The sequence below is a fragment of the Colossoma macropomum genome, unplaced genomic scaffold (genome assembly GCF_904425465.1).
Source record: "Colossoma macropomum unplaced genomic scaffold, Colossoma_macropomum, whole genome shotgun sequence".
In the NCBI taxonomy this organism is placed as follows: domain Eukaryota; kingdom Metazoa; phylum Chordata; class Actinopteri; order Characiformes; family Serrasalmidae; genus Colossoma; species Colossoma macropomum.
The window spans coordinates 1,662,418-1,690,159 of record NW_023494808.1 but is presented as its reverse complement, the minus strand read 5'-3'; the positions used below and the strand labels follow the sequence as shown (position 1 = coordinate 1,690,159).

At 41.2% G+C, this 27,742-nt stretch overlaps 1 protein-coding gene across 1 annotated transcript in view; it reads right to left on the bottom strand.

Annotated features, from left to right (window-relative positions):
• The window catches only part of LOC118798208 (collagen alpha-1(XI) chain-like), a 138,301-nt gene that overhangs the window by 32,616 nt on the left and 77,943 nt on the right, over window positions 1–27,742 (bottom strand). Inside the window, 24 exon segments of the mRNA XM_036557581.1 lie at window positions 353–460; window positions 576–629; window positions 1,657–1,701; window positions 1,783–1,836; window positions 1,979–2,023; window positions 5,185–5,238; window positions 5,357–5,401; window positions 6,315–6,368; window positions 6,876–6,920; window positions 7,042–7,095; window positions 7,951–7,995; window positions 8,099–8,152; window positions 11,090–11,143; window positions 12,329–12,382; window positions 12,485–12,538; window positions 13,303–13,356; window positions 16,104–16,160; window positions 18,291–18,374; window positions 20,647–20,721; window positions 21,101–21,163; window positions 21,261–21,302; window positions 22,514–22,567; window positions 24,321–24,455; window positions 25,919–26,038. Of these exon segments, the coding sequence (XP_036413474.1) occupies window positions 353–460; window positions 576–629; window positions 1,657–1,701; window positions 1,783–1,836; window positions 1,979–2,023; window positions 5,185–5,238; window positions 5,357–5,401; window positions 6,315–6,368; window positions 6,876–6,920; window positions 7,042–7,095; window positions 7,951–7,995; window positions 8,099–8,152; window positions 11,090–11,143; window positions 12,329–12,382; window positions 12,485–12,538; window positions 13,303–13,356; window positions 16,104–16,160; window positions 18,291–18,374; window positions 20,647–20,721; window positions 21,101–21,163; window positions 21,261–21,302; window positions 22,514–22,567; window positions 24,321–24,455; window positions 25,919–26,038 (1,503 nt within the window).

Here is a 27,742-nt window from a genome sequence, read left to right as displayed (position 1 = left end):
AATAATTATGAAAATAATAACTCGTTTTTATTTGTATAGCATGTTTTTAAATGTATGTTTTCAAAACCTTTGAGAAGGTAATAAACTCCAGATGGAGCAGAAAAACAGAAAGCTGCTTCTCTACTTTTCGTGTTACTGCGAGAACCACCCCATTAGATGAGCTGTAACATCAGATTTGGATGAAGGTACCGAACTGATGAGAGCTTTAAAAACTAAGAGAACAGGTTGTTCGGTTCTAGAAGAAATGGTCAACCAGTGCAGCAATACGAGAACATAATCTTATTCATGTTTTTCTGCAAGGCTATAATCTTATACAGGTAAAGATAATCGTAATAAGTGTTGGTAGTTTTACCTTTTCTCCAGCGATGCCGGCGGATCCAGGGTCTCCCAGGGGTCCAGACTGACCCTTTGGGCCTTCAGGACCGTCCTCACCACGCGTCCCTGGAGGACCTGAGTCTCCCTACAGAAAGAAACACTCACCTAAACAAGGTACGTATGTGGTTGTATGTGATACAGGTTTGCATATTCATGTCTGTAGGTTTATCATCCGAAAGTTAAACGTTATGAGTCGTTACGTTGTCTCCCTTGACACCCATTTCTCCTTTCGCTCCTGGAAACCCGTCTTCACCCTAAAACACAACACAAGCCCATAAAACCATAAATCCATAACAGTCAAAGAGCTGGACTTAAAAAACAAAGCTGAAAGAAAAATGAGGTACAATTATAACGTTTGTGTAGTTTTATGTTTTAAAAACAGACATAATTCATTTCTATATGCCCATTTTCCTCCTCTTTATCCCTTAGAATAAAACAGGCTGTTTTTGTTAGTGTGGCTTCAAGATTGACAGGTAAATGAGCTCTGTTCTGATTGGCTGTGCTCTGTTCAAAAAGCCCAGGCTGAAGCACTCATAACTTCAGCGTGAATGGTGGGGCTAAACTGCTGTAGCTGAATGGTGGAGCTAAACTGCTGTAGACTGAATGGTGGAGCTAAACTGCTGTAGCTGAATGGTGGGGCTAAACTGCTGTAGACTGAATGGTGGGGCTAAACTGCTGTAGACTGAATGGTGGAGCTAAACTGCTGGAGGCTGAATGGTGGAGCTAAACTGCTATAGACTGAATGGTGGAGCTAAACTGCTGGAGGCTGAATGGGTGGAGCTAAACTGCTGTAGCTGAATGGGTGGAGCTAAACTGCTATAGGCTGAATGGTGGAGCTAAACTGCTGGAGGCTGAATGGGTGGAGCTAAACTGCTGTAGGCTGAATGGGTGGGGCTAAACTGCTGTAGGCTGAATGGGTGGGGCTAAACTGCTGTAGGCTGAATGGGTGGGGCTAAACTGCTGAACTGGGGTGTACTGAACTACAAAATGTTGAAGTTTTAAGAAACTTATTACATTTAAAAGTTCATTCGCATTTATTTGTTACATTTATCTATAAACTTGGACCGAGGCTTATCATGTTGAAACATGAACTTTGTCCATACTTCAGTCCATGTTTCTAGATAAGAGTATGAAATACAGTGTCTGATAAAGTCTGATAGTAACTAGTGGGGTATGAGCTTCCATTAGCTCTTACTTGTAGCCCCAAAGGTTTAGTTTGTTTAGACAAAGAAGGGAAACATTAGTACTTTTTTTATCTGGCGAACTGTTGTTTAAGCTCACCTTCTCTCCTTTACTGCCTTTCAGCCCTCGCAGACCATCAGCACCCTGTAGAAAATGAATCCATTAATCAGAGGGAACACAAACACAGAGGAAATAACAGATAACACAGCGATAGAGAAGATTTACCTTCACGCCTCTGGCTCCCGGATATCCAACAGGTCCCTGCACTCCCACCGAACCCTGCAGCCAAAAACAACACACTACTAAACCAACACAAACAAACATAACACTGCACCAAAACAAACAACACCACAAATCAACTTTGGCTTCGGGTCAAATCAAAGATAAACAGTGTCAATCTAGCAAACACACGGACACTCACCGGCAGGCCTTTCTCTCCTGGTGGTCCTTCTCTCCCTGGGTGGCCCTAACAAAAACAACAAAAGAAAAAAGAGTTTAGCATGTTACTATAGCAACTATGGCCACTTTATTAGAAACACCTACCTTGTACCTCCACTAACTGGCCACTTTATCAGAAACACCTATCTTGGGCTTCCATTCACTGGCCACTTTATTAGAAACACCCATGTTGTGCTTCCACTGACTGGCCACTTTATTAGAAACACCCATGTTGTGCTTCCACTCACTTGCCACTTTATCAGAAACACCTATCTTGTGCTTCCACTCACTGGCCACTTTATTAGAAACACCCATGTTGTGCTTCCACTCACTGGACACTTTCATTAGAAACACCCACCTTGTGCTTCCACTAACTGGCCACATTATTAGAAACACCCACCTTGTGCTTTCACTCACTGGCCACTTTATTAGAAACACCCACCTTGTGCTTCCACTGACTGGCCACATTATTAGAAACACCCACCTTGTGCTTCCACTGACTGGCCACTTTATTAGAAACACCCACCTTGTGCTTCCACTAACTGACCATTCCTCTCATTGCTTTTAAGATTAGAGTGTGCTGCAATAGTGTCAGAGTGAGGAGAACTGCCACTCAATAATGTCTTCCGGCTTTGTCAGACACCAGAGGGCACTCCTAAGTGTGTTCAAAATTAATGGGCTCCTAGGGAGCTTTTGTGCAAAACAGCTGTTTGTAAATGCTTAATATTAATTTCTATGCTGAAAAAAAAACTTACCAACCAATCAGCATTCAATGCCAACCAATTGACATTGCTAATGGAATATTTCCTTCTACTTCCAAAATTAAAGTAAAATCCCACATAAATGGCTAGAAGCATATTTTTTCATTTTTAGCCTTGTAGCTTTATCCATTTAGCACACTATCTGCCACTCTCTTGTGTTCTGCTGTCATGTTTTTATTAATAGGAAGGGGCCAGGCTCCCCATTAACCCTCTCAGGTAGACAATCTCATATCTATATGTCATATACAAAAGAATGAATCTTCTATGACTCTTTGACCATTCAGAGGCTGTGTTCCTGACTTGTTGACCGATTAAAGGCGGTGTTCCTGACTTGTCAACCGATCAAAGGCTGTATTCCTGACTTCCGACTGATCAGAGACTGTGTTCCTGATTTGCGACTGATCAGAGGCTGTGTTCCTGACTCACCAACCAATGAGAAGCTGTGTTCCTGACTTGTTGACCAATCAGAAGCTGTGTTCCTAACTTACCAACCAATCAGAGGCTGTGTTGCTGACTTGTCAACCAATCAGAGGCTATGAAGCTGAGTTCCTAGCTTGTCGACCAATCAGAGGCTATGAAGCTGAGTTCCTAACTTGTCGACCCATCTGACACTGTGTTCCTAACTTGTCGACCGATCAGAGGCTGTGTTCCTGACTTGTCGACCGATCAGAGGCTGTGTTCCTGACCTGTCGACTGATCAGAGGCTGTGTTCCTGACTTACCAACCAATCAGAGGCTGTGTTCCTGACTTTTCGACCAATCAGAGGCTGTGTTCCTCACTTACCAACCAATCAGAGGTTGTGTTCCTGACTTGTTGACCAATCAGAGACTATGAAGCTGTGTTCCTAGCTTGTCGACCCATCAGACGCTGTATTCCTAACTCGTCGACCGGTCAGAGGCTGTGTTCCTGACTTGCTTACCAATCAGAGGCTGTATTCCTGACTTCTCGACCAATCAGATGCTGTGTTCCTGACCTGTCGACCGATCAGAGGCTGTGTTTCTGACTTACCAACCAATCAGAGGCTGTGTTCCTGACTTGTCGACCCATCAGAGGCTGTGTTCCTGACTTGCTTACCAATCAGAGGCTGTGTTCTTGACCTGTTGGCTGATCAAAGGGCTGTGTTCCTGACTTACAAACCAATCAGAGGCTGTGTTCCTGACTTACAAACCAATCAGAGGCTGTGTTCCTGACTTTTCGACCAATCAAAAGTGGTGTTCCTGACTTACCAACCAATCAGAGGCTGTGTTCCTGACTTGTCGACCCATCAGACGCCGTGTTCCTGACCTGTCGATTGATCAGAGGCTGTGTTCCTGACTTACCAACCAATCAGAGGCTGTGTTTCCTGACTTGTCGACCGATCAGAGGCTGCGTTCCTGATCTGTCGACCGATCAGGGGCTGTGTTTCTGACTTACCAACCAATCAGATGCTGTGTTCCTGACTTGTCGACCAATCAGAAGCTGTGTCCCTAACTTACCAACCAATCAGAGGCTGTGTTCCTGACTTGTCAACCAATCAGAGACTATGAAGCTGTGTTCCTAGCTTGTCAACCAATCAGACGCTATGAAGCTGCGTTCCTAACTTGTTGACCCATCAGACACTGTGTTCCTGACTTGTCGACTGATCAGAGACTGTGTTCCTGACCTGTCGACCGATCAGAGGCTGTGTTCCTGACTTACCAACCAATCAGAGGCTGTGTTCCTGACTCGTTGACCAATCAGAGGCTGTGTTCCTGACTTACCAACCAAACAGAGGCTGTGTTCTTGATTTGTTGACTGGTCAGAGGCTGTGTTCCTGACTTGCTTACCAGTCAGAGGCTGTGTTCCTGACTCGTTGACCAATCAGAGGCTGTGTTCCTGACTCGTCGACCAAGCTTGGCTGTGTTCATGACTTACCAGTCAATCAGAGGCTGTGTTCCTGACTTATCAACCAATCAGAGGCTGTATTCCTGATTTGTCTTCCAATCAGAGGCTGTGTTCCTGACTCTTCAACCAATCAGAGGCTGTGTTCCTGACTTGACAACCAATTCATACAAATCAATCAGACGCTGTGTTCCTGACTTGTCGACGGATCAGAGGCTGTGTTCCTGACTCAACACCCATTTAGAGGCTGTGTTCTTGACTTGTCAATGGAACAATCCTACTTGTCCGGGTAAAATAAAAGTAACTCTCTAGCATGCAGCGTTCCCAAGATATTTATTCTTTTATTGAAGATATACTTTGATCGTCGACCTGAGAGGCTCAACAGACTCAGATCTTATTCAATCAAATCAGCTGCTTTCATTCTCATTTAAGATTCGAATGTGCTGCAGTGATATTCTAACATGTACCATGAACCTGCAGACTGGAGACTGCTGTGTGTTTGGGGTTAGACTGGGAGACAGCAGTTCTGAGGGCTGTGTTTGAGTATAAGTGTAAGTTTGTGCCTCACCGGTGGTCCGTCAGTTCCAGGTAGGCCCCTCATTCCTTTCTTTCCTGGTGGACCCTGGAAGATTCACCAATAAAGTGAGGGTGCACATAAACATGTATTTATACTCAGACATATTTAGTCCATTGCTGATTCAGTTTAGCATTTTGGTAAACAAACATCAAAATCGACATACCTTATCTCCTGGTAATCCGACTGCCCCCTGAGGACCCGGAAAACCCTGAAAAATAAACAGGAGATTAATTATCTGTTTGTTAGAGTAACCAAACAAAGATCAGCATTGTCCAGGCTGCGGTTCTTTATGGATGTGAAAGCTGGAAGTCCAGATGACCAAACTGAAGCTCTTATTTAGGACAAATTTTTAGAACCAATTTCTGGACAAGACATCAGAGAATTGTGAAGAGGCCATTAAGAATCCTGAAGAAGGTGGGACATTCTGAAGAAACAGTACGCATTTATGTGTATGTTTTGTTTCTTCTTATTTTCACTTCTTTGACGGTGAGGATTCACCCTCTCTTGCTTTTTCATGTGCTAATTAATAAGTCTGTTCCTCTATTTGTCAAAAACCTTTAACCAGCACCAGGAGCAACCACTGATTCTTCTTCTTCCCTTGTCTTTGGAGCTACAGCGCCACCAAATTCAAGCTGGCGCTTCAGTGTAAATACGCGGAAGGCGCCCTCTAGATGCAGTGTTTGATTTGTCTGTTCTGGGCTACTGTAGAAACATGGCAGCCTCTGTTGAAAGAGGAGCTGCTCCCTATGTAGATATGAAGGGCTCATTCTAAGCTAATGACAACACAATAATTCATAGTGACAGGTACAATAATACACTAATGAACACATGGTTTTGTAAAACACATTCCATTTCTGACAATAGATCCCCTGAAATCTTACACATTCCACTCCTCATTGTAGTTATATGGCATAGCACAATTGCTGTTCACAAAAGTTACAGCTTTAAGTGATTTTCAGTTTTCCAAAAAAATTCCCTATGAAGAAATGAATGATGATTCAAAATGTTTTAAAAGCTACCAGCATTTGGAGCAGTTCTGCACTTTCCCTCTGCATAGAGCAGAGTATGTGACCATACTGATGTAACTGTGTATGGGTGAATTCTGGGATGTGTGTGTGTACCAGAAATCCTGGGTTCCCTTGTTGACCTGGAGCTCCAGGCTCACCTGGTGACCCCTGTAAAGAACAGGAAATTACATAATTCATCTCTATTATTCAAAAACATTTATAACACAGACTGAAGGAATTTAATGACAATAATATGCAGAATTTTGTCATTGACATATGCACCACAAATGGACCTAAAGATCTATAAAAATCCACAAGGCTGCAAAAAAAACAACAGTTGATAAAAATAAGTATTGCACAGAAAAAACGAATGAAATAAACATTCTACAGTTTCTTTTAAGGTTTAATGAATAACCGGCTCTAAATGTAGGTATTGTGATATAAACTGAATCTGTTCTACAGTTTCTCATTAGGCTGAATGAATAACCGACTCTAAATGTAGGTATTGTGATATAAACTGAGGCTGTTCTACAGTTTCTCATTAGGCTGAATAAATAAATAACTGACTCTAAATGCCATACAGCAGCAATGATTTCCGAAGATGCACTATAAATTAAACATTGGCACAGAAATATAATTAATAAGACCTTATCTACTAAGAAGCATGATACCCACCCGGTTTCCCTTTGCACCCTGAACTCCATCAACCCCACGGCTCCCCTGAGAAAGGTGAAGGATTACACAGAAATCTTCATTTAATGTCATTTTTGATTGATTAGTCTGTCTTATAACAACAATATTAGATTGAACAGAATGATATTTGTGTATGTGTGTTACCCACAGTCAGTCCTGTAGGTCCAGGAAGTCCTCTTGGCCCAGTCAAACCCTGCAAGCCCTGCAGGAAACAAAGAAGTAAACATATCAACAAACAATTAAACCCAACACATTCACTATTCTACAACTGCCTTTATAAACTACTGCTGCCACTGTACACTATATGGACAAAAGTATTGGGACACCTCCACATCACACCTACAGGAGCTTCTATGAATCCCATTCTAAACCCATAGGCATTAATATGGAGTTGGTCCCCTTTGCTGCTCTAACAGCTTCCACTCTTCTGGGAAGCTTCTACAAGATGTTGGAGAGTTTGTGGGAGTTTTTGCCCATTCAGTCAGAAGGGCATCTGTGAGGTCAGACACTGATGTTGGATGAGAGGGTCTGGCTCACAATCTCCGTTCTAGTTCATCCCAAAGGTGTGTGATGGGGTTGAGGTCAGGGCTCTGTGAGGGTCAGTCAAGTTCTTCCACACCAAACTCACCCAGCCATGACTTTATGGAGCTGCTTTGGTCACTGGGGCTCAGTCATGCTGGAACAGGAAAGGTTCTTCCCCAAACTGTTCCCACAAAGTTGGAAGTGTACAATTGTCCAAAATGTCTTGGTGCTGAAACCTTAAGATTTCCATTTTTTCTTTCTCCAGGCATTCGCCAAAACTACAGCTGCAGTTGTAATCTACTGCTGTCATTATAATGTACAGCTGCCGTTATAATCTACTGCTGCCATTATATTCTACAAACAATTTTATCTAGTGGTGCCTTTAAAATTCCCTGCTGCCATTATAATCTCCTGCTGTCAATGTAATCTGCTATAATCTACAATGTAATCTGCTATAATCTACTGCTGTCAGTGAAAAATGAGTTTAATCCCTCTGATATACTGTGATTGTGTCATAAACAGAGTAAATACACACAGGCTCTCCTGGCTGGCCTCTTGGTCCTGGCTGACCATCTGAACCCTGTGGAAAAAAAAACAGTATGATGAATGTTTGATTATATGAACAACTGTCACTGTATGTTTTTTCACGCACACAGACCAACATTCAGACAGAAAGCTCTTACTTTTTCTCCAATCTCCCCCGGTGGACCAGCAGGTCCTCGTCTTCCCTGCTCTCCCTGCAAAAACACATCAGTACAACACTCACCACGTGATATTAAAACGCGTCATAGATATATCATCATGTGACAGAAGAACACATAGCAGCTGCCATTATAATCTCCTGCTGCCATCACAACCCACTTTAGCTGTTAAGTCTCCACATGCGGTTATAATTTACTGCTGCTGTTAAATCTACAGTTGCCTTTATAATCCAGCTTTGCTGTTACATCTGCAGCTGGTATTATAATCTCCTGTGTTTACAAGCAAAAATCCACTGCTGTCATTAATTCTATGGCTGCTATTATAAATTATTGCTGCTGTTATAATCTCTTATTACCATTAAAATCTGCTGCTGCTCTTGTAATCTACTGCTGCCACAATAATCTACTACTGCTATTACAATCTACAACAACCATTATAATCTACTGCTGCTGTAATAAAATACAAGTGCCATTATAATCTACAGCAGCCATTATAATCTACTACTTCTATTATAATCTACAGCAGCCATTGTAATTTACTGCTGCTGTAATAATCTACCACTGCTATTATAATCTACAGCGGCCATTATAATCTACTACTTCTATTATAATCTACAGCGACCATTATAATCTACTGCTGCTGTAATAATCTACCACTGCTATTATAATCTACAGCAGCCATTATAATCTACTACTGCTATTATAATCTACAGCAACCATTGTAATCTACTACTGCTATTATAATCTACAGCAGCCATTATAATCTACGACTGCTATTATAATCTACAGCAGCCATTGTAATCTACTGCTGCTGTAATGATCTACTACTGCTATTATAATCTACAGCAGCCATTGTAATCTACTACTGTTATTATAATCTACAGCAACCATTGTAATCTACTACTACTATTATAATCTACAGTAGCCATTGTAATATACAACTGCTATTATAATCTATAGTAGCCATTGTAATCTACTGCTGCTGTAATAAGATACTACTGCTATTATAATCTACAGCAGCCTTTTTAATCTACTACAGCTATTATAATCTACAGCAGCCATTGTAATCTATTGCTGTCATAATAAACTGCTATTGCGATTACAGTCTAAAGCAGCTATTATAATCTACTGCTGCCATAACAGACTACTAATGCTATTATAATCTACAGTTGTCATTATATCCTACTGCTGACATAATAAACTGCTACTGCCATTACAATCTAAAGCGGCCATTATAATCTACTGTTGCTGTAATAATCTACTACCACTATTATAATCTACTGCTGTCATAATAAACTGTTACTGCCATTAAAATCTACAGCAGCCATTATAATTTACTGTTGCTGTAATAATCTACTACCACTATTATAATCTACTGCTGTCATAATAAACTGTTACTGCCATTAAAATCTACAGCAGCCATTATAATTTACTGCTGCCTTAATGATTTACCACTGCTATTATAATCCACAGCAGCCATTATAATCTACCACTGTCGTAATAATCTACTATTACTATTATAATATACAGCTTCCATTATAATTTACTGCTGCCATAATGATTTACTACTGCTACCCTAATCTACAGCTGCCATTGTAATCTACTGCTGCCGTAATGATTTACTATGATTTACAGCTGCCATTATAATCTACTGCTGCCTGAATGATTTACTACTCCTACCCTAATCTACAGCTGCCTTTATAATCTACTGCCACCGAAATAAACTACTACTGCTATGATATTCTACGGCAGTCATTATAATCTACTGCTGCCGTTATAGCCTTGTGCTGAAATTATAATCTACAGCAGTCATTATAATCTACTGCTGCCACTACAGTATCCTGCTGAAATTATAATCTACGGCAGTCATTATAATCTACAGCTGCCATTATAGCCTCCTGCTGAAATTATAATCTACGGCAGTCATTATAATCTACTGCTGCCACTACAGTCTCCTGCTGAAATTATAATCTAGGGCAGTCATTATAATCTACTGCTGCCATTATAGCCTTGTGCTGAAATTATAATCTAGGGCAGTCACTATAATGTACTGCTGCCATTACAGTCTCCTGCTGAAATTATAATCTAGGGCAGTCATTATAATCTACTGCTGCCACTACAGTATCCTGCTGAAATTATAATCTACGGCAGTCATTATAATCTACTGCTGCCATTATAGCCTTGTGCTGAAATTATAATCTAGGGCAGTCACTATAATGTACTGCTGCCATTATAGCCTTGTGCTGAAATTATAATCTAGGGCAGTCACTATAATGTACTGCTGCCATTACAGTCTCCTGCTGAAATTATAATCTACGGCAGTCATTATAATCTACTGCTGCCATTATAGCCTTGTGCTGAAATTATAATCTAGGGCAGTCACTATAATGTACTGCTGCCATTATAGCCTTGTGCTGAAATTATAATCTAGGGCAGTCACTATAATGTACTGCTGCCATTATAGCCTTGTGCTGAAATTATAATCTAGGGCAGTCACTATAATGTACTGCTGCCATTATAGCCTTGTGCTGAAATTATAATCTAGGGCAGTCACTATAATGTACTGCTGCCAATATAGCCTCCTGCTGAAATTATAATCTACGGCAGTCATTATAATCTACTGCTGCTGTTACTGTCTCCTGCTGAAATTATAATCTACGGCAGTCTTTATAATCTACTGCTGCCGTTACTGTCTCCTGCTGAAATTGTAATCTACGGCAGTCATTATAATCTACTGCTGCCACTACAGTATCCTGCTGAAATTATAATCTGTAATATGCTGTCATAATAATCTACATCGGCCAATGAGATCTATTGCTTCATGTACAATCTACTCCTGTCACTGCAATACGTCACTGTGATTATAATGTACTGATTTCGTTACAATTGTCTACTGTCCAATTTATAATCTCCTGCTGTCAGTCTCATCAGTCATGATGTCATCATCAACACTCTTGGTGTGGTTTCTCTTACTCTGTGGCCTTTGTTTCCAGGGAGACCGGGTAAGCCATCAAACCCCCTGTCACCCTGAGGGGGAGGATAGAGGAACAGAGAGAGAATGATGATGGGGGAGAGAGAGAGAGAGAGAGAGAGAGAGAGAGAGAGAGAGAGAGAGAGATGACTGGTTGTCTGCATGGTTATTTTAAAGATTAGCCATTCAATGAGAGACTGAATGACGGGTGGGTCTTTAACTGTTAAATGCAAGGTGTTTTTCTAATGGGTTTGTATGGAGTGTCTCATAGCAGAAGCTCATCTGCTATAATGTAAACACAGCATTTACAAACTGATCTACGAACGATACAGTAAAAGTTTCAAAGCATTCTACGGGCAGCAGGTCACCTGAGTTAGGCACTTTAGGGTTAATACTGACTTCATAGGTTTGCATTCAGTATGATGACTTTGATATACAGCGCTGTACCAAGGTCAGAGACTATTTCCAGTCAAACAGCCATTAAATTCAAGTTATTCATTTTCAGCATCACGAAGCAAATATTTAACAGAAAATGACTCAGAAGCCTCAACAGCTAACTCCAGTCTCAGCTGTGTGAGTCAGTGAGTCACTCTTTCCCTCTATTCCAGCTTCCATTCTTCTCAGGAGACTCACTTTCAGTTCCTCAAAGAATCTGCAGACACACCTCCAAAGTTCAGTCTTAGAAGCTGGTTGATCATTTTCTGAAGTAATCAAACACATTCAGTGGTGTTGAGGTCTGGACTCTGGGGTGGTCAGTCCATCGTTCAGCTTCTTTGTTTGATGTGTCCGTCTCCTTTTCTCAGTGAGGTTCTTCTTGATCAGCTACACATCCTTTCAGACCCACAGCGCTGAGTCGTCTTCTCACAGTGGAAGGATGGACAGAAACACCTGTGGATGTTTTCAGATCTGAAGCAGCTTGATTTTCTCCTCTCTCTCAGAGATGAAAGCTTTAAGTGCTGTTTATCTGATGGGGGCAGTTTTGGGGTCGACCAGGTCTTCCAGGTGGTTGTTAGGAGGAACATTTTCTCTGTAGCTTTTAAAAGTTTTTGAACTCCAGTTTTGTTTTTCACTTTGTCTTTCCTTATGCAAGTGGATTATCACATGACTAATCTTCTCACAAACATTTGAAAAATGAATAATTTGTACTTAATCACTGTTTTGACTGGAAAATAACAAAGGGGCTTGCACTTTTGCACCATACTGTAGTATATCAGATCACAGGATATGTGTGTGTGACGTACTTTAGCTCCTGTCTCTCCTGGTTCTCCTCTACTACCGTCTGTGCCATCACGCCCCTGATGACACACACAGGAACAGATATGAGCAAATTAATGTAATTAATATGAGTAAATTTGACAGTATTTAGTAATGTTGTTTATTTGCTCTACGTGTCTCACCCTTTTGCCGGGCTTTCCGCTTGGTCCTGAAACACCAGGCAATCCACGAGGACCCTGAGAGAGAGATGTTTTTGTTTGAGAGCCTTCCAAAGAAATGGGCTAACCAGCAGTACAATAAAAATGATAAATTAATGAGTAAATTAATGAGAACAGGATTTAATTCTACATTGTTTCTTTTAGCCTGTTTGTCTTAAAGTTTTGAAACAGTCTAAACTGCAGCTGGCAGTTTCAAATTATGTTTAAAAAATAAAAATGATCAAAAAATCCAGACGTGGTTTTAATGATATAACATAAGGTTACACCGAAATTTCAGCTATCAGAACATTTTGGCCGAAAATGATCAACAGTGGCATTTTCAGTTTTCATCCAAAAGAGAAAAACGAAATATCAAATAGGACAACAAAGTGTCAAAATCTGACACTTAACACATAATCTTATAATAATAATGAACATGAAACACATGAAAAAAAACTCAGCACAGACACGATCAGTTTGATCGGCAGATCAACAGTGAAAATATCAGCCATGCACTGTAGCCCTTAAACTGTAATCATTTCATCAAGTTTATTTTCTGTAAACTGTTTTGTTCTATCGAAAAACAGATTTTTGTTGTATATTGTTTTTATTATGTTGTACTTTTATGTTTAGTACGTTTATGTAAAAATTCACTTGTGCAAATTTAAAAAAAATACAAAAACATTTGGTTTCATTTTTGGCCAAGAATTTTCATTTCAGTTTCATTTTTAGCTAGGATTTTTTTAATTTCAGTGAATATATCTGTCTAGTAATGTGAAGTAGCTGTAAACAGTGCCCCCTACTGGTGGTCCAGGCAGGCCGCCGTCCCCTTTCAGCCCTGTCGGCCCCGTCAGACCCTGAAAAAAACACAGACAGCGTTTAAACACACACATTTAAACCCAGACGCAAAATGAGGCTCTTTACAAAAATTAAACACCTCTGAATTCTGAAGTTATATTCCACTGATTCAGTCAATTCAAACGAGTCATTTAGTGAACTGATTCAGAATCATCCAGACTGGATCACTTGATTGACTCTGTATTATAAGTTCGGTAGTTCACAAAAGTCACAGTGTCACATCTATAATGAACACTGACAGGAGATGCTGAGATTTTAAAACTGTCTTCAATCTAAATCATGTTTTCTTTGTAATAACTGACCACATTAAAGCTAAGTGGGTTTATTTAGAGGGAAACAATGTCACACCACACTTTGATGAGGGCTACATGTAAATAAAGTAGTAAAAATACCTACTTTAGGCTAAACCTTTGCAGGGATTTGTTCTGGTTCTGATTGGTCTAAATTGATACAGTCTGGTATAGTTATACTTTAAACAAACAGCTACTGCAGGTACATTTTTCATTCATCAAAGTACAAACAATGTAAATGTTCCCTCAGAGGTACAACAGTGAAGGGATTCCTGAAGTGGGGGTGCCGAGGGGGCTGTAGCAATCCCGATTTCAGGAAAAATATTTATAATAATAAAACGTTCTGAACTTTATAATGATTTGAGTGTAGTGTAGAGCCTAGTGGGCTTGTTTTAGAGTGAAGTTTGTATTTTTATATTTAACACCGAAAATTGCTGGGAGCTTTGGGGACGCGTCACTGAAACACACGCAGCTTCAAACGTACAGAGGGAAAGTGTGTGCAGAGCTGTGGGCCAGTTCTGAGCCTGTTTTTGAACTTAAAATAATCATCAAATGCAATAAAGGCTTTTGGTCAACTGTTAAATCTCCCACTCGGTGTCCAGTGTTAAATCTCACTGTGTGACCATGTGCCATACTTCAACAATCTGACTGGTCACCGCTCAGTCCACTTGCATAAAGTTCACCCAGAATAAGGGAGCAGAGTGAGGATGTGCATCAGCAGACTAATCTGTCAATTATATGTATATCTTGTCGCCTCATTACAGCGTATTATTATGACACATTTCGTCTAATGTAAATTAGCAAAAGACTCAAATGGAAAAAGGCAAATCATTTCGTGTGACGTCATCATTTACGTCACATGTATTGCGTGATCTTTCAGCGGCCTCTTTCCTGTGTCCCTGCAGCAGTGGATTTAAGGTATAACTCAGGTGTGCCTCACATATGTTTCTCCCAGGTGAAACGTCCATATTTATACCTTTTCAAAAACTAACGTTTTAAAATAGAGCAATAAAATATCCCACCCAGTGACAAGGGGTACCACCTCAGTGATGAGGGATACCACCCCAGTGACGAGGGGTACCACCTCAGTGATGAGGGATACCACCCCAGTGACGAGGGGTACCACCTCAGTGATGAGGGATACCACCCCAGTGACGAGGTGTACCACCTCAGTGATGAGGGATACCACCCCAGTGACGAGGGGTACCACCTCAGTGACTAGGGGTACAACCCCAATGAAAAGGGGTATCACCCTAATGATGAAGGGTACCACCCCAGGGACAAAGGGTACCACCTCAGTGACTAGGCGTACTACCCCAGGGACAAGGGGTACCACCCCAGTGATGAGGAGTACCACGCCAATGACGAAGGGGAACCACCCTAATAATGAGGGGTACGACCCTAGTGATGAGGAGTACTATCCCAGTGACGAGAGGTACTACCCAAGTGATAAGGTGTACCACCCCAGTGATCAGGAGAACCACCCCAGTGACAGTTTAGTACCTTTTCTTCTGAGAGTCCTGCAGTACCCCATTTGACTTTTTTATTACATGCAATTCTCATACTTTATTGGATCTTCTATTGTTTTGTACTATCAGCAGTATCATGTAACCTAAAGATTGAAAAAAGTGATAAAAACTCACTTTCCAGCCTTATGGTTTGATTGATTTCTTCAGCTTTGTACTGAGGGCTCTGAGAACTAGACCAACTGAAGTTTGACATTTTGGACATGGACATTAAGGGGCTAACTGAAAAGAAACAGTGACAATTTGGAAAAATTTCAAAAGGAAGTAAACTTTTGGTTTACATGCAGCCTGTCTGGTGTAGTTCAGTACAAATGGTCAGATTAATTCATGCAGAGCTCTGAACAGTACAGAATTCAGACACTAGAGGGCAGTGCTGCATACAAAATCACAGTAAGAGCCCTTTAGTGGGGTGTGTGGTTACAGCACTGCACAATTTAGAGCAGGGGTGGCAAAACGTTTGTCTTGGGGGTTGGGGGTTTTGGGGGAGACAGCAAAGTGCAGTATTAGTGGGCCATTTTACTATATTTTAATACTAAAATACTTCAAAAATGCAAACTACAAATTTAATGTGTTCTATATAGTATAAAAATATTGTTGCTCTCATGCAAAAACCCTGCATCTCCATTTTTACCCTTTTTTATTTTTTGGACAGTTTGAAAATCCGAGTCATTCTTCACATTGCGTCCCAATTTTATGATGAAATGCCCCAAAATTACTTGGAAAAAATCTAGTTACACTGACCACCATTAGAAGTTAAGAATGTTTTTGCCGCCTTCTGTAAAGGTACCATTTTGGAAATATGAGGTTTTGGTCTGACAGCAATGATATGTTCTCTCATTGGGGGTGAGGGGTGGGCTTCGGGTAATTTACTGGTGGGCTGTTCTGGTTTAGAGTCCGCTCGGTTTATTGCAGTTTGGGTTGAACACTCACCAGCGGTCCTGGACGTCCAGTTAGTCCTAATGGTCCTGGTGGCCCTTTCAAAGCGAGCTGTGACAAACAAACAAATTACATTTTTTCATTAGCTTTGTTAGACATGGTTTCCCTTCTTTGTGTCCTGTCCCACACACAAAAATATATATATTTGAAATATATTTCTGTTACATATTGATAGAATATAGTATGTAAATAACTGAAATCAACCTGGTATATATGTCACTCAAATATATGCATAAATATTCTGAATGTAAATATCACAATACATGTTAAAAACAAGTATAATTTGTGTGTTGAGTTTCAAATCCATTTTGAAATGAAACAATACAAATATATATATTATTATATACAATTCTTATCTGCATATTACTCTTTAATATATGTCAAAATACATTTTAGTAAGAAACGTGTTTACACTATTATTTGAGCATATATTGCAAAAGAAATAATATTGTAGCATATCGCTACTGGCTCACGCTGCTGTAGAGTCTTGGGAGGCATGACCATGCGAAGAGCCATGCGAGGAGGCCTGTGTGAGGCGAATGCTCTCCAGGAAAGGGAAGAATTGTTGTTTTTGTTCTGTTAGATTAAGTGTGTATGTGTCACCTATGTTATTGTGCGTCTGGCACTGGGCTTAGATAGTTGGGTTGATTGTCTACCATGAAGCAGAGAAGTATGGCTGGTGATGACCTCCCTGCTATTCGTGCTATGTTGTTATATGCATTTCTGCCCTGGTGTTAACAAAAAAAAGCCTTCCATGTCTCCTTCTACACTGATGCCACAGTGGTGTCAGAAGTGGGTTAATGCCCCCGAGCATTATAGTGGTGCTTCAAAGAACTTAAAGACAAAAGATCGCTGTGGTGGGGACAGCACTGCAGGGCTCCACAGGGAAGACGCCGGCATCGGAAGGCTCGAAAAATGGGGCTGCCGCAGGAAGACAAAAACAATCAAAGGCTTCAGTGTGGAAGCACCACAGCAAGCAGTGGAGTGCTTGGTGAGCCAGAACTGCAGAGACAGAGGACACCATGCTTCTGGGGGACTGTCCTACTTCAGAGCACTTCTCGTGGTGGAAATATAACCTGTTCAGTGTCTCCTTCTATGCGGACACCACAATATACTTAGATATGACTGTGAATATCTTATAATGCATTTGTCGAATATGCTCTTTACTATAAATTTTGGACTATGTGGTCAAAAGTATGTGATTAATTTGAGCCCGTTCAGTCAAAAGAGCATTTGTGAGGTCAGACACTGGTGTTGGATGAGAGGGCCTGGCTCACAATTGATGTTCCAGTTCATCCCAAAGGTGTTCAGTGGTGTTGAGGTCAGGGCTCTGTACAGGCCACTGGAGTTCCTCCACACCAAACTGGTCACTCCATGTCTTTATGGAGATGCTTTGTGCTCAGGGGCTCAGTCATGCTGGACCAGGAAAGGTTCTTCCCCAAACTGCTGACACAAAGCTGGAAGCAGATAACTGTGTAAAATGTCTTTGTGCTGCAGCATCAACATCACCCTTCACTAGAACTGAGAAGCTCCAGCCCTGAGAAACAGCCCAGCCCATCATCCCTCCTCCACCAAACTCTACTGTTGGCTCTGCATTCTGTTAGGTAATGTTCTACTGACATCCACCAAACCGAGATTCATCATCAGACTGACAGATAGAGAAGCTGATTCATCACTCCAGAGAACACGGTTCCACTGCTCCAGAGTCCAGTGGCGGCGCTTTACACCACTCCAGCCGACGCTTGGCATTGTGCATAGAGATCTTAGACTTAGGCACAATTCTTATGCTGATGTTGCTGTCAGAGGCAGTTTGGTGAGTTCCCTCTGTGAGTTCCAGTGGTCTGCCGCTTTGTGGCTGAGCCATTGTTGCTCTTAGATGCCTCCGTTTCACAATAAAAGCACTTACAGTTGTCAGTGGCAGATCTAGCAGAGCAGAAATTTTACAAACTGACTTGTGGCAAAAGTGACCTATGACGGTGCCACATTTAAAGTGAATGAGCACTTCAGTACGACCCATACTACTGCCAGTGTTTGTGATGGGCACTCCTGTGTTTCCTGCATTGTTTACTTAGAGGATTTCTGTGTTGTTTATATTTGGAAGTGGAAGTTTCTGGAAGGTAATCTAGAGAACAACGTTGTTGTTGTTTACTGAGATTTCTGTGTTGTTAGAAGATATCTTGCCTTGGCGTGCTGTAGGATGGCCTGAGCCTGAGCTTCTTGAGCCGAAACCACTGGCACCTTCTGACCATCTCCACCAGACTGGAACTAAGAGAAACAGAGAGATATTGTATTTTAATTTAATCTTAGACATATCAAAAATATATGAAATATTTAGGACACTGGCTGTTTCAGACAACTGACCTGTTCAGTTTCAGTCAGACTGTACTTCATACCAGTGTACGAAATATCCCCTGGTATTCAGGGGGGTCGCATGTTGGCTGGCTACTCTAAATGCACTGGACATGCCACACTGCGTCACACAGTGTCCAAAAAATTTGAACGTCACTACATTAAATTAAAGCCATATCAAGATCACAGAAAGCCACAGTAGATCACATGTGGCTTGAAATTTACAGAGAAAGGCAGTCAGTCTTAATAAACATACACAAGTTACCTCAGCTAACAAGTTACCTCAGCTAACGTGACTAGCTTAGCCTTTTTCAGCTCATATCTTTCAGATCCAAAACAGGAAGTAAACTGATACAAAGGATGAAAAGTGATGTTGGACACTTCATTTCATTCAGTTTACATCAAAACAGTGAACTCTCAAAAATGAACTGTCTCTGCTGGCATTCTATAGCAGCGCTCTGCTACTTGGCGCTAAGTGATGCTACGTGATGCTATGTGACACTGTGTGTCCAGTGGCCTTTACTCACTCGCCATAGCAGTGCTGGTGCTAAATTAAATGGCAACACAATGTTTGTTTTATCAGTCGTTCTTCTGTAAAGTCTCTGTTCTAGTGTGGTTCTGCGAGAGTTGATCACTGTAATGATCTTCTTACTGAACTTCCTAAGAAAACTATACGTCCCTTACAACTCGTACAAAATGCGGCAGCATCCTAACAAACACAACACAGAGAGATCAGATCAGTCCTGTTTTAAAAGAACTACACTGGCTACCTGTATCATTCAAGATAGATTTTAAAGTTCTGCTACGAGTGTTTAAAGCTCAAAATGACCGCTAACATCACAGAGTGTCTGTCTGTTTATGTTCCAGCACGTAATCTAAGATCTGCAGACAGTGGCCTTCTACAGACACCCTCTGTACAATACAGAAAACATGGAGAGACTCTTTCAGTTATTCTGCTTCTAAACTGTGGAACTCAATTCCCCCTTTTATTAGACAGTCAAGCTCAGTGCTCACTTTAAAGAAGCATCTAAAAACGCAGCTCTTTAACTCAGCATGGTTTTTATCTTCTAATTTAATCTTTCATTTTCGTCTGATTCTAAATAAATACTAATGATTTCTTGTACTATGTTTTATCACCTGTCTGTAAAGCCCTTAGAGCTGCCACCGCCATGAAAAGTGCTCTATAAATAAAATTATTATTATAAACAATGAGCTTCACTGAATCTGGATTTGAGTGTCAAATTTGACAGAATAATGTCTTAATAAGTTTATCTTCAGGGACCCCCAGAATTTAGATTTTTACATTCAGGGGGTCCAAAAGGTTAATTAGGGGGTCCTGGGTGGTCTACCTTGCTTTCACACCTTGATTTATACAACTAAATAGCCCCTTACTGACCTCCTTCCATCATTCTGGTTCCGCCCCCTTATTATCCTCATCACATGTTGCTTAATCAGATCATTTGTCTCAGGTTTTGTTCTCGGCTTTTTTACTGTATTTCTTGTTTTTAGGATTTGTGAATTTTCTTGCTTATGTTTATTGATTGACACTTGCATTTTGTTCATCCGTCCCTGACTTTGGTAATAATGCTCTTTTCTTGGATTTCTAATAAATTGGATTTCTAATAAACATCTTTTCTAATAATTTCTTGACTGAATTTCATCCAGTGGAAATACTTCAGTTTAGCCAAATCCAACAGGAATGCTGAGATGTTTTTCTATTACTGTCATTGTAGTTTTCATAAAAAAACATTTAGCATTTTTTGATTAATTGATTAGAAGGTAACTAAAGATTTATTGAAAATGTAATGATAGATAATGTCACTAACCTGGCTAATTTGGGAAAAAAAAACAGCTGGTCTGACTCAGTGAAAAAAACTGAGTTCCCAAAACTACAACTACAGAATCAACTCTGTAAATGTACTTAGTTGCCACCTAGTGGTGAGAATCATGTACTCATGTAGCACTCCCAGTCTCTCTATTCCTCTCTCTCTCTCTCTCTCTCTCTCTCTCTCTCTTTCTCCCTCACTCTTCTTTCTCTCTGTCTTTCTCATTATCTTTGTCTCTTCTCTTCACTCTCTTTTCTTTGTCTGTCCTTCTTTCTTTCTCTGTTTTGTCTCTCTACCCCCCTCCCTTTCTATTTTTCCTTCAATTCTCTCTCTCTCTCTCTCTCTCTCTCTCTCTTTCATACCGGTAACATTAGCATGTTTCCTGGAGGTCCTGGTATCCCATCAGCCCCTGCAAGCCCCTGTCGACCAGGAGGACCCTAAGAGAGTGATAGAGAGAGATGAGAGAGAGACCACAGAGAGAGAAAGGAGATAGCGAGGAGAGAGGGAGAGAGACAGAGACAAAGAGAGAGAGGAGAGAGAGAGGTGTGAAAGACAGAGAGAGAGAGAGAGAGATAGAGAGAGAGAGAGGGGAGAAGAGAGAGAAAGAGAGAGAAAGAGAAAGAGAGAGAGAGAGAGAAGAGAGAGAAAGAGAGAAAGAGAAAGAGAGGGAGGAGAAGAGAGAGAAAGAGAGAGAGAGGAGGCATGAAGAAAAGAGAAAGAGAGAGAGAGAGAAAACAGCAGGGAGAATAAAGGTTACTGTCCACACCTCACAGAGATGATGACGTACGTCTGTGTGTGTAAATGTGGATGTGGTACCAGATCTCCTGGATCTCCTCTTGGTCCTGGGGGTCCCATTGGGCCAGGTTCTCCAGGAGGACCCTGTGAAGAGCAGACAAAACACACACTGTATACTTCCGCACACACACACACACACACACATGCTGAGACAGGTGCACACATGCTCAGTAGACGTTACCTCAGGGCCTGGGGGTCCGTGGGGTCCTTCAATCAGAGTGCCCTACATAACACCAGAAACACACTGTTATCTTCTCACACACACAGAGAGAGAGAGAGAGAGAGAGAGAGAGAGAGAGAGAGAGAGAGAGAGAGAGAATACTTGCTTGCTTTTGAAGATACAGAATAAAACTTAATCCTCTGATTTATTGTGAACAGAGGTAGAAACAGGGCAGCGTCTACTACACTAATCCAGGTTTCACACCTACTCCATTCCTTAAAGTCCGCACCAGAGTTTGTATCTTTTTTTCCATTTAGTTTGACATTGACACTACAGCTGCTATGGCACACCAAATAACTTGATTGCTGTAGTTGTAAATTTGTAGGTCTAGTCAGAGAAAAAGGCCCTTATTCGTTAGCTAACTTGGTGGGGGGGCACCTCTAATGCATTCAAAGGACTTTAGACGCCCCTGAGTTACATCAACAGGCCAGTTAATTTAATGGTAAAATACAAGACTGCAAACTGACCTCTCTCCTGGATGATCTAATGATCTGGATGTGTGTTGGAGCCAAAATGTATGATCTGTTTTGTCTTCATTTAGTTAGTCCAGACACTCATCAAGACAATTCAATGAGCACATGTTGTCGGGCTTTAGATGAAGATAAAGTTGAGTGTTTTTGATGTAAAATAAATTATTTATACCTCCAAACTATACGGAGAAGGATATACGTTGTAAAGAGAATAGGCCCTAATATAGAACCCTGGAGGACTCCATAGCCAGTAGCCAGTGGCAGCAACAGATGAAATAAAATTACTGAGAAGGTCCGATGATATAAATAAGACTTGACCCTGCTTAAAAATGTCCTTTGCAGCCCAACCATGTGCTCAAAGCTGTGAGCAATAGTATAGAAATGGGCTTATACTGATCAAAAAAACACCTTACTTGATCTCCACTTCTTTGTGATTGATGGGTTTAATTATGCAACAGTTTGAATGTAACCAAGTAGGCCTCTGATGTCCATCCCAGCCTATCAAAAATACTTTCTGCAGCCCATGTGACAAAATCTAATGCTTTGTTTTCCACTCAGCAGCAGTCCGACCATGGGCAACGTGCATGCTCATGTCAAAACTGAACTAAAGAAACGTTCATAGGTCTGCACCAAACAAGGTTTCCACTTCTATAAATTTAACCATTTTACGTATTATACAAAGATTTGTTTTTCAGAACATGTACAGTTTTAGTAGAACAAAAACAGACGTGTTAATGATCTCACCAATCCTAAGACTGCAGGTTCTCCTTTCTGACCTTTCTCTGGTCCTGCAGGACCCTGGAACCACAAATAAAACAAGATGAGCTGAGGTCAGAAAATCACACCTAAAGCAGTTAGAGAAGATAGAGGGATAGATTAATATATACACTTCATGTCCAAAAGTCTGCAGATGACCCTTCTAATGAATGGACTGAGCTGCTTTAATGTGCACCCATTGCTCATCCATGTGTTATATGCTGGAACACAGCCATGTAATCTCTCCAGAGCTTTGGGATATGATGGACTGATAAAGCTTTGCTGAACACCTGTGGTATGTGTTGGAGTAATGAAGCTCCACTGAACTCCTTTAGGTTGGAGTTAGAGTGATGAACATAGAGCACCTCCGGGATGATTTGGAGTGACAAAGCTTCATTGAACATTTAGGGCAGGGGTGCAGAATCCTGGTCCTGGAGATGTACCACCCTGCAGGGTTTAGCTCTAACCCTAGACATCATGAATATAAGAGCCAGGTGTGTTGGATCTCCAGTGTGGTAGATCTCCAGGACCAGGATCGGGCTCTCTCGATCTATAGGAAGAGTTGGAGTGATGAAGCTCCACTGAACACTTAGTGGGTATGTTAGCATGACAAAAAGCCTATTAAACAAACTCGGGATGAGTTGAAACGATGAAGCTCCACTGACCTCCTTTAAGAGAGTGATGAGCTTAATTAACTCTGTTGAGATTAGCTGGACTAATGAAGCTCTACTGAAGAACTTTAGGATGAGTTGGAGTAATGGAGCTCAACTGAACTCCTTTGAAATTAGTTTAAGTGATGAAGCTCAACTGAGGAACTCTGGAATGAGTTGGAGTGATCAAACCCCACTGAACTCCTTTAGGGAGAGCTGGAGTGCCGAACACAGAATAACTTTGGGATGAGTTGGAGTGACGAAACTCCATTAAATCATTTGGGATGAGTTGGAGTGATGAAGCTCCTCTGAGGAACTCTAGAATGAGTTGGATTGATGGAGCTCCTCTGAAGAACTCTGGAATGAGTTGGAGTGATGAAGCTCCATTAAACCATTTGGGATGAATTGGAGTGATGGAGCTCAACTGAGGAACTCTGGAATGAGTTGGAGTGATCAAACTCCATTGAACTCCTTTAGGGAGAGCTGGAGTGCTGAACACAGAATATCTTTGGGATGAGTTGGAGTGACGAGACTCCATTAAATCATTTGGGATGAGTTGGAGTGATGAAGCTCCTCTGAGGAACTCTGGAATGAGTTGGAGTGATGAAGCTCCATTAAACCATTCGGAATGAATTGGAGTGATGGAGCTCAACTGAACCTCTTTAAAATTAGTTGGAGTGATGAAGCTCCACTGAACCGTTTGGGATGCGTTGGAGTGATGGAGCTCAACTGAGGAGCTCTGAAATGAGTTGCAGTGATCAAGCTCAATTGAACTCCTTTAAGGGAAGCTGGGGTGCTCAACACAGAACACCTTTGGGATGAGTTGGAGTGACGGAGCTCCACTGAACTCCTTTGAAATTAGTTAGAGCGATGAAACTCTATTAAAGACATGTGGGATGTGTTTCAGTGGCTTTTGTGATCCAGGACTGATCATCCAACATCAGTACCTGACCTCAATAAAGGTGGAATGCCGACAAATCCTTACAGCAATATTCCAACATCTAGTGTAAAGCCTTCCCAGAAGAGTACAGGCTGTTACTACAGCAAAGGGAAAACAAGCAGGAATCTGGACACTTCTGGACATACAGTGTAGATGGACAGATGGCATTAAGTAAGGAAGGTAGAGAGGTGGCAGAATGTTCTACCTGTCCATTCCAGAAGTCTTCTCCATTCCTGGTGGCTGGTCCATAGCGGTCATCATATTCCTCATATTCCTCATACTCTTCGTACTCTTTCACCAGGTACTCCGTCTCGTTATCCAGCTCATCGTACTCCACCAACTGAGGCAGAACACAACACCACAACACATTTCCTTCCAACAAAGAGTCATCAAGAACATTGGAAACCCAAAACAAATTAATTCAGCTCCATTTTAGTTCAGAAAATAAAAGCAGTGGTTCAGGAAATCTAATGTACATGGTTTTCCAGACACAGTCAGTCAGCCAAGACATGCTTGATGTCTAAATTAGCTTCTTAGCTTAAAAATGCTAGAAGTCAATAGTCACCCAAATCCTTTCTGTAAATATGTCTCTAAAACTGCTCAAACTGCTTCCAGATCTTCATTAATGTGATACAGTCTTGTAAATGTGGTTTAGGATGCAGTATGACTTTCTGTGAGCTATAAAAATCAAAGAGCTTCTAGTGTTTTCTTTGCAATGTTCTTTGCATCTTAGCTCAAGCACTTAGCTAAAGAAGCCAAATCTGGACAACAAACATGCCTTGGCTAATCGATTATGTCTGGGTCAACGGTCGCCAACATGCAGCTCTTTTACTGTCCTGTTGTGGCTCCACAGCAGAATCAGATCTGTAGGTAAAAATAAAATAATCCTCCTTTACAGTAAAATAAAGCTCTGCTGATCATTCAACACAGTTTAACAATAAATGGTCTTAAACTCTGGAGTTACTGTAGAACTGCTAATTCACCCTTTAACCCTGAAGATCAGCGCAGACTGCTGGTCACCATAGCAACACTGACAACGAAACGGCAAAGAGATTTAAGACGAACATTGATAATTTGGAGACTAATGGACTTATTAGCGTTTATAATCACTCCAGCTGGTTTCCTGATACGTTTAATCTGCAACGAGAAACTGACAAACACTAAAAGGTCATGAAGATGAAGTCAGTTTCTTATTCGCCAGCTTATTGTTCGAATTTTTCCGTTCCACCTTAAATGGTGCAGCAGTTACATTCTGGCCCCTCAGGCACCATTTAAGGTGGATTGGGAAAATTCGAACAAGAAGCTGGCGAACGAGAAGCGACTTCAGCCTCGTAAAAAATTGAACGTTAAGAGACATTTTACAAGAAACTGTTCTACTTTTGAGAGAAAGTTTCCTGCCAGAGATGCGAGAAAAGCAGCTACAGCTGAGCTACAGCTTGGAAAAAAATAATTTTTTGTTTTTTATAATATGTTAAATTCTGCAAATAAATAATTAGAAACAACTTTTGTATACAACTGTAAAACACTGAAGACATATTATTACAATATTTTAATATTAAATCAGTATTGGATATTACAGTACAGTTCAAAGGTTTAGAGCTTACCATTTTTAACAATTTCTGGTTTTACATATAATAATTGCTTATTTACATTTTGAAAACTATTCACCAAAACGTATTTTTAGATGTTCGTTTCAATATTTCAAGTTGTATAATTTACTGTAATCTTCTATTTACATACATTTTCTGTGAAATTATCTGCCTTGAAATTGAAATATGATAAATTCTGAACATTAATACGAACCTCATACTCTGTGATGTTGGAGCCAGCGGTAACCGTGGATACAGAGAGGTCACTGTAAAGGTCACTGTACAGGTCATCGTCGTAATCCTGCACAACCGGCTTCCTGGGTACTTTCTCCACCTGCACACAGATGGACACATCGTCAGGTCAACACAACGAACATACGGCAACAAGAAATACCACAAGATTCACCACATCAGCTCCACTGACCGTATAGTTTCACTCTGTAGTTCTACAGTTACAGACTGTAGTCCATCTGTTTCTCTGCATACTTTGTTAGCCCCCTTTTACCCTGTTCTTCAGTGGTCAGGACCCCCATGGACCCTCACAGAGCAGGTACTATTTGGGTGGTGGATCATTCTCAGCACTGCAGTAACACTGATGTGGTGGTGGTGTGTTAGTGTGTGTTGCGCTGGTCTGAGTGGATCAGACACAGCAGTGCTGCTGGAGTTTTTAAACACCTCAGTGTCGCTGCTGGACTGAGAATAGTCCACCAACCAAAAATATCCAGCCAACAGCGACCTGTGGGCAGCGTCCTGTGACCACCGATGAAGGACTAGAGGATGACCAACACAAACTGTGCAGCAGCAGATGAGCTATCGTCTCTGACTTTACATCTACAAGTGATAACTGACAAGGTAGGAGTGTCAGAGTGGACAGTGAGTGGACACAGTGTTTAAAACTCCAGCAGCACTGCTGTGTCTGATCCACTCATACCAGCACAACACACACTAACACACCACCACCACGTCAGTGTCCAGTGCTGAATGGGTAACCGGGAGAGTGGGGAGAGCCCCCGGTGAGCCGGAAGAGCTTTGGGCTGATTACTATGCTAGTCTGTGCGGCCGAACAAGTCGTCAGCGGGAAGCTACAGTATTAACTAAATAAATGCTACATCAAAGTGTGTATTTGTAGCAATTTAGGGGTTAAATCAGCCCCCCCACCTCAAGTGAGACCGCCGGGTCTGCTGACTATAACTGAATCTCATGCGGTTGACAGAGATTAGATGAAGCTGAAGTTAGCGTCTCATTTTCATTTATCAATCCATCTTAGATTTAAGATTTAGTAGTTATGTCCAGGCGCCTGGACGGCGCTAGCGTGCAACTGCTGCACAGATTAGCGAATCAAATTCAGCACCACTGTGTGAATCTGGCCTCAATATCATCCAGTCCGGTGCTTTAAAGAGTTTATTACATTTGCTTTAAGCCTTCAGTTCATTATCAGGCACCCGTTTTGAATCCGAAGCTCCAGTTGCAGTTAAAAGATGTAACTGGGGCTGTTTAAAAGCATATCTGTCCCTTAAAGTATGTCGTTTTCTATCTGCTCAAAGCTGAAAACAAACGAAAAACAACGTCGTCATTGATGATTTTCTGCTAAAGTTATACTTACAGTGCTTTTTTACTACAAGAGCTGACATGAGCTTTTTTTAAAAGGTCAAAGTAACTGTGTTGCGGTACAGGTGAGATATAAATGGACCATAAATGTGTTTCATACCATGACAATATGCAATGTGTAAGATTTAGCATCATCTAGTGGTGAGGTTTCAGATTGCAGCCAGCTGAATCTCCCTCCCTCACCCCTCCCTTTCCAAGCGTGTAGTAGAACCTATGGTGGCCGTCAGCTTGTCTGTCTTGATTTCGTTTTGCTCTTCTTTCTTTTCATGCTTTCCCTCACTTTTTCTTGTGCTAAATAATAAGTCTGATCCTCCATTTGTCAAATTTTGGGTTCTCAAACTTCTCACAACACAAAATGGTCAGCAGCACCGGCAGCGTCCACTGATCCTTCTTCTTTCTACGTCGTCTAACTGGAGCTACAGCACCACCA